This window comes from Haemaphysalis longicornis, unplaced genomic scaffold, assembly GCF_048455015.1.
Source record: "Haemaphysalis longicornis isolate Haplotype H1 unplaced genomic scaffold, Haemaphysalis longicornis Haplotype H1 scaffold_5, whole genome shotgun sequence".
NCBI classification, from domain to species: domain Eukaryota; kingdom Metazoa; phylum Arthropoda; class Arachnida; order Ixodida; family Ixodidae; genus Haemaphysalis; species Haemaphysalis longicornis.
In genome coordinates, this window is record NW_027526385.1 from 152,034,840 (window position 1) to 152,041,526 (window position 6,687).

The following is a 6,687-nucleotide window of genomic DNA, read 5'->3' on the forward strand; positions in this document are numbered from 1 at the left end:
AGAATTTTCTGAGCGCGCACGTCAGCACTTGGTTTCCAATCGGCTCACTTGATCAGTTTTGTTGGGGTTGTAAATATGTTCTTGTGAAAACGTACCTACTGCATTTGCTTCCACAGCATACATAAAAATGTCGAGGCGTCTTTTCTTGATTCCAAGTAGATTGGCTGACTATTGTAGCTTTCCCGCAGTTTCAGAAGTGTAAGACGTGTTCGGGTATGCTTTAACCGTTATTGAGCTATAAAGGATCTCGTACTGGGGAAAAATAAATGGAACGGGAAGCAGCCGAAGACAAGCGGACTGTGCAGTGTTTGCCTTGCCTTTTTTTTTTTTTTCTTAAGTAGAGCTTGTTTCTCGTTATAATGCCGATAAAAATGTAAAGCTCTTGTCACTAAAGCGTAAGAGTAGAGCGAAGTTGGATTTCGCATGTCAAAGAAGAACATTAACGGTGTGCGGTGGTCGTTCACCGGCGCCTTTCCAAGCAAGGAGTAGCAGACGACGCGCCGAGACCGATCTCAACGCTACCGCAGCGCCACCGCCTGGTCGGCGACAGCACCGGCCCGCGCCGCGGTGCTTGGAAGGCCGCGCTCTTTGCCAACTGACCTAATCTAAAAACGTTGGTCATAGCTATAGGTGCAGTACGTCACTGATTGCTTACGTCGTGCTTACGCAAAACAACATGGGCGAAATGCCGGCAATTTGTGCAGTCGAGAATAGGGCCCCGGAACGAACTACGGCCATTTTCAACGGCTTTGATTTACTTGCGAAACGAGAGAAGCTATAGTATTAAGGTCGGTATTGATTGTATTTATCTTTCGGCAGGATCGAAGGTGCCAAATGTAATTTTGTGTGACATTTCAGACTACCTGTCTTCTATCACGGCCGTCTAACTTAACCATATTGTTTTGAGTGCAAAACATTCTGTTGCACATGCTGTTGCACATGCATCCTAAAATAGCCGCTGCCAATGTTGCCATCACTAAAACAAGTGATGAATCTCGTATATGTTTGATTCTTGTGGCATTTTGCGGAAGCGGTCGATCCTGTGCCATTGGAAATGGAGGGAGACTTCTGTCCTGTGCCACGTTGATTCCCACAAGCTAGTCAAGCATTAAACTCTTCAGATGAATTTTGAGGGAGCACAGGTACTCACTATACTGATACTCACTGCACTGTATTATTATTGTTTTTTCTTGTTTTGTAACCTACTCCCCCTCTGTTATGCCTTTGGCCCTAAGGGGTACAATAAATAAATAAATATGCGCATAATTTTTAATGAATTCCCAGCGTGCGGGTTTGGGCTAGCAGTAATCCGCTTTAAACAACACAGTTGTGTAATTACGTCAGAGAGTAAATTGGTTTCACAAGAAAGGCTGATGTCACTGACAGGCTCTTTTGACTTTCAAATCTTCCTTCTTTTCAAAGCATGCCTGTTTTTTCTTGCAGAGGACTCTGTGGATTGCGAGAACCCTAAAGAGAACCTAAGAGATTTCGAAAGTCCTGCAAGGTTCCTTAGGGACTCCGAGAGCCTCTTGCCAGACTCTGCAGATCTTGAGAGTTCCAAAGAAGGCTCTGAAGGTAAATAGAGGCCCGAAGAGGAACCCATTGGGAACGACAGCCCTATGGAATATTTCCAGGCTCGAAGCAGTGGCAGGCCTGCAGAACTGGTTTCACCAACCGTCCTGAAAGGTCTAAGGGGCCGCTTTACGGGGGCCACCCTTGATTATCAGCTTCCCTGCACAGCTGCAGAGGGCAAACTGTGTCAGATCTTTGACCACCTGTCGACCTGGAATGAGTTCCTCTGCCAGGCTTCTATGCAGCTGCGAGAGACGACGGGAACCTCCGGGAATCTCGCTCTGGTATTTCGTTCTCTGCCACAACTGACGCCGTACCCCTCAAGAGAGCAGCTGTGCGAAATCAACACACTTGTGTACTGGTTGCTGAAGACGCACCGCTGTCTAGTGTATGTTGAGATAAAAGTTAGTTGTGGGCCGTATGACCACATGCTTCATGAGGCCCTTCAAGGAAATCGGCACGTCAGAAGTTTGAGACTCTTTTTTGGCGGGTCGAGTGCCTGGGAAGACCAAGTGCCTGACATTGTCTCTATGACCCACCTCAAGGAGCTTTGGTGTACAAGTTACATAACGGATACAGAAGCACCCGTTTCCAGGCTGACCAGCTTGTTGCACACCTCGACGTCACTGACAACCCTTGCGATTTGTCAAATGACCCTCAAAGGTCCAAGTGTTGAGGGCTTGTTCAGAGCATTAAGAGAAAATAGCATTTTGGAAGAGCTTGCTTTACCCGGTTCCGTCATTGCTGAGGCCACGCCTGCCGCACAGGCAGTGTTCGCAGAGTTCTTGAAGAACAGTACCTCGTTGAAGACCCTGAACTTTGTGGCAGATCGGTTCGCGGGAAGTGAACAGTGGCACTGGATTCTTGAAGGCCTGATGTGGAACAAGAGCGTTGTTAGTGCGACCTTTACAGGTCTGCCAGTTGATCCAACCTGCATTCAACTCATGACCAAGGTTTTCACCCAGAACACAGTCCTACGGAGCTTCAAGTGCGAATATGGGGACTGTTGGGATCTGAAAACTTGTGTGAAGGATCGACCGACGAAGTCTGACTTTGACTGCTTGCACAAGTCTCTTTTGCAAAATGACACGTTAGAGCAAGTGTGTCTGCCTATTGAGTTCTGGAGTTCCAAGGAGTGGAAAGAACTGTTTAAGGCATTGCCAACAAAGGACCATCTCAAGTTGTTCACTATCGATGTGCCCAACGGAGATGATGCTCTTTTGCTGGATGTTAGTGCTGCTCTGGAGGGAACTGGCGCAGAAGAGAGGGTTTCCTTCCAAGCTTCATTCGATTACGGCCATTCTGACGAGATCTTTTACTGTCAGGCGCTTCCTGTAGCCCTTGTGCGTGCCACGGATTGTTATAGCACCGCAGTCTGTGAATTTTTGAAGCATCTGCCATCACTTGACTACGTGAAATTGCTACAGCTGCAGCTTGTCGGCATTAAAGGAGGGGCTGAATTCTCCTTGGCTTTCATCACCTTCTTAAGAGAGACTCGCACGCTGAAGACGCTGAGTATTGAGACTGATTGTGATGGTTCGCTGCGTGGCTTAGAAGACACCATAGCGAAGGGCGTGGCTGTCAACAGCAGCCTGAAAGAAGTGCGCCTTCGGGTGGAAGAAGCCATGTCAGACCTCTCCGGTTTCGTGAAGCCCCTGGCAGAGGCAATCAACAGCAGCAAGAACATCAGCAGGGTCTGGTTCAATGTCGACTACCACAAAGACTCAGAGCTTGCCTTTTTCCAAACGCTCTCCCTGGGCATCACAAAGAACTACACTCTGCTTAGTGTCATCATGCATGGGCTCTTGGACAAGAGTGCCGAGGTTTACTGGTTTCAAGTGTGGGATGCGATGCGGCGCAACCATGGGTTGGTGACGGCCGCTGCCGACTTTGTGAGGGGTGTCCGGCGAGACAGGTACGTGCCTTGTTTCTCTGTGTAGGGTCTGAAGACCAGGGTGTCGGAACGAAACGAAAAACGAAAAAAAAAAAACGACATTTTTCACCGGAACGAAGACAAACACGTAACGATATTTATTATTTCTTTCAGGAGGAACAAAACCGAAAAGATTTTGTTTCGGTTTTTGGTCTGAGTGGCAATTTCAGCTTATTTCCAGATTCATTTCAATTTCCGTTCAGCGAGATGCGAAATTGCCGTCGATTCGCTGGCATAAAATCGTCTTCGTCTCTCTGGCACCCACTCTCCTTTGGATTTGAAGTAATTTCATAAATCTCAGTTTTTCTCGCACAAACACAAACCACTATGAACCATTATTTTTTTTTTTCATTCCGGAGCTGAAACGGAACGTAACTTTAATTTATGAAACGAAACAGAAGCGAACAAAAAACATTTCATTCCGACACCCTGCTGAAGACCTTGTAGGTTGGCTGATCCACTTAATAATGGCAGCCCTGTTCGTAGTTCTGAACGGAATTAGTGCATAGAACTCGAAGGGCTGTTCAGCTTGGTTGCACCCGTGGACCAGCTTTGCTGGTCCCCTCATGTGCTTTATGGACTGTGATGTGCCCTGTGTGACGCCATTTCGATTTTGCTATTTTGAGCATGTAAATTTAGAGCTTGGTCATGTTGGAAGTGGCCTGTTATCACTTGGGAAGATTCATTGGTTGACATTTCTTTACGCAAATTTTTTACGTTTGTGTCCTCATCTGGAATACTATCTTCAAAGATCCAAGTGTGGCAGTATGATAAAGACACTGGACATCTACACTTAAGGGGCTTAATACGTGGCCATGAGACCGTAGACGTGCATGTTGCTGAGTTAAAAGGACCATGCAGCTCTTACCATCGACTACTCTGAATGTATTTTGGGGTAAAGTCTATTGTCCCAGCAATCTCCTCCCGCAAGAATTATGAATATCCGTTCACTATCACTGAAACTACGCGCGATGAGATATTGCGCATAATTGTTCCCTCTCAATTCTCGACCGCGGACAAAAATGCGACGAAAGCTGTGCGCTCTCTCCCGGCGAAGGGGGCGGCTCACAACGTTCTCTTCGGCGTTCTTAGGTATATCACAGGCCGGGGAGTGTTCTCCGCAACGTGGAGGGGTCTATATTTCCGGTTTGGTGCCACAAAAAAGCAGGCATGGCTGCCTGTTTGCAAGCGCGCACTCAGGCTGGTAGGGTGTTTTTGAAGCATTAAACATTTGTTGTCAAGTGATCTTGAAAACGAAGAGCATGAGTTTGTCAGCCAAACTCCGCGCGCACTCAAAACACAAACGAAACGCCAAAATTGCGCGCAGGTTCAGGCATAGAAGAGGGTGGTACACGGCGCTGACAACTGCGGATCGTCACAGGAAATGCGAGAAATAAGCCGCAAAGTTGACCAGCGGCAGCCAATAGGACAGCCATGGCCCAAATGATGTTGTTTAGGTCATGCCAGGGGTGCATAATGAGGAACGTTGAAAAGAGCGCGACTGGTTTTTCCGCGTCTTTCACAGCGATTTGCGCGCTCACTGTTTCACATGCACGTGTAATATTTGGCTCAAATATTCCTGGCAGGGGAATCTAAACGTTGTGCAGGTTTACTTGCACTGCTCAAAGAGTGTTGCAGGGCCCCTTTAAGGCTAGGAAGCCGTAGTTTCACTGTTCCGAAGTGTCATTTGGCAGATAGAGCTGAAAGCGGTGAGCGAGCCACGCGAGAAAAAAAAAGGTAATTTTAAAGCTTCTGTGAGTTTATGCTGTTTCCTGGGTTTAATTTCTAATAATGATACATTTTACTTAATTAGTATTCATATTGCAGGCCTTCCATTGGTTTACGAGAGCCTAGCATACAATTTGGCTGCTTCTTGTAGTTAAATGACTCAATAATGGCCCTGCCATTAATTCGGTGGGTGAGGCATTTTGGTTTGGTGGCGTCAGTTGCGAGCGCAGCTGGCAACCATGTCAGGCGAGCAACATGTGACCACCAAGAGGTGGGTAGAGCAAACCTCACTGCTGGAATCGCACATCGTTTCTTTCGTCTCCACGGAAGCTGTGGGTATCATCGTGCTCCTTCCCACACTCCTGTTGTCACTGCCCAATTCCAGCTTCATCTGAGCTGTGGTAGTTCCCCTTTGGACACTTGATGAGCACGGCTGATGACGCACTGCTGGCACCTACGGAACATATCCCAATGAGCTTTCTAATGTGACGTGCTAAAGCTCACCTTTGTTGTCCTTCCGTGCTTGCAGGCACTGTGCCATGGCCGTGCGGCAAGTCCATCACCATCCGGAGCTGGTGGAAAAGGTGGCTAGGCTGGAGTCCATCGATGAGGCACAGGCGGCTGCCATGGTCCAGGAAAGCTTCCACACCACAGCCAAGATGCCCGACTTCATGTGACCCTCTGTTGTTGCGAAAGAGCAGCTCACATGTCGTACATGCAAGGGTCTGCACGCGTGACTCAACGTCCTGAATGAGCACTGCAGGAGTGAGGGTGTGAAGCTGTGCAACGTCAAGGATTATACGCCAGAACAGTGTTATACGCATGCTGCTGAGAATTCCGGATGTTTGTGCTAAATGATCACCAATGAATAAAGTTGCTATGAAAAGTTTGCTCAGCGAGCACTCTTGCTCTTGCTGCCATCATTGCTTGCTTCCAAGGGCTGTTTCATTGTTTTAATCGTGCGTGTGAGCTGGTGGGCCGTAGAGCTAAGCCTGGATTTCAAACAATGGGCAAGGCCACAGATAGTTGAGGCAATTAACGTACCTGAATGCAGATGCACACGTCTGCGTGTGCATGCATTGATAAACTAGAAGGCACCACTGCCCGTCTGTGTGAGTCGTCTTCCCTCTTTGTGCAGCGTCTTTGCCACTGCTTCTCTCATAAAATGGGAAAATTCTAAAGTGAATCTCTCTCTTCTTTTCTGTTCTTTGAGCATCCTCGACCATGTGCTTTGCAAGAGACATTCGTGCAGGCTCCCCTTGAAAAAATGCTATCAAATTAATTGGCATGCAGGCCAAACAAAATGTATCTGCACTGCCACGACGTAAAGAGGCCATAAAGACAACATACAAGTTTGTTTTATTCGAAAGATTTCCTGTTCTATGGTGCCCCCAGCGCTTGTCCGGAAGCGAACGATGCTTTATTCACTGCAAAATTAATCAGTTTAAGCTACA

General features: G+C 47.5%; 1 protein-coding gene across 1 annotated transcript; it reads left to right on the forward strand.

Annotated features, from left to right (window-relative positions):
* The first annotated feature begins 724 nt into the window (after window positions 1–724).
* LOC144139459 (uncharacterized) lies at window positions 725–6,068 on the forward strand. Its single transcript, XM_077671795.1, has 2 exons — window positions 725–3,487; window positions 5,763–6,068. Exons 1-2 carry the CDS (start codon window positions 1,620–1,622, stop codon window positions 5,908–5,910), a joined length of 2,016 nt encoding a protein of 671 aa, XP_077527921.1. The 5' UTR covers window positions 725–1,619; the 3' UTR covers window positions 5,911–6,068.
* The last annotated feature ends 619 nt before the right edge of the window (window positions 6,069–6,687 follow it).

What these genes read in the sequence shown, in the direction of transcription:
- LOC144139459 (XM_077671795.1), top strand. Translation starts at nt 1,620, where the DNA reads ATGGAATATTTCCAGGCTCGAAGCAGTGGCAGGCCTGCAGAACTGGTT. An exon ending in AGGGGTGTCCGGCGAGACAG is followed by an intron (nt 3,488 to 5,762) that starts GTACGTGCCTTG and finishes CCGTGCTTGCAG; the next exon opens with GCACTGTGCCATGGCCGTGC.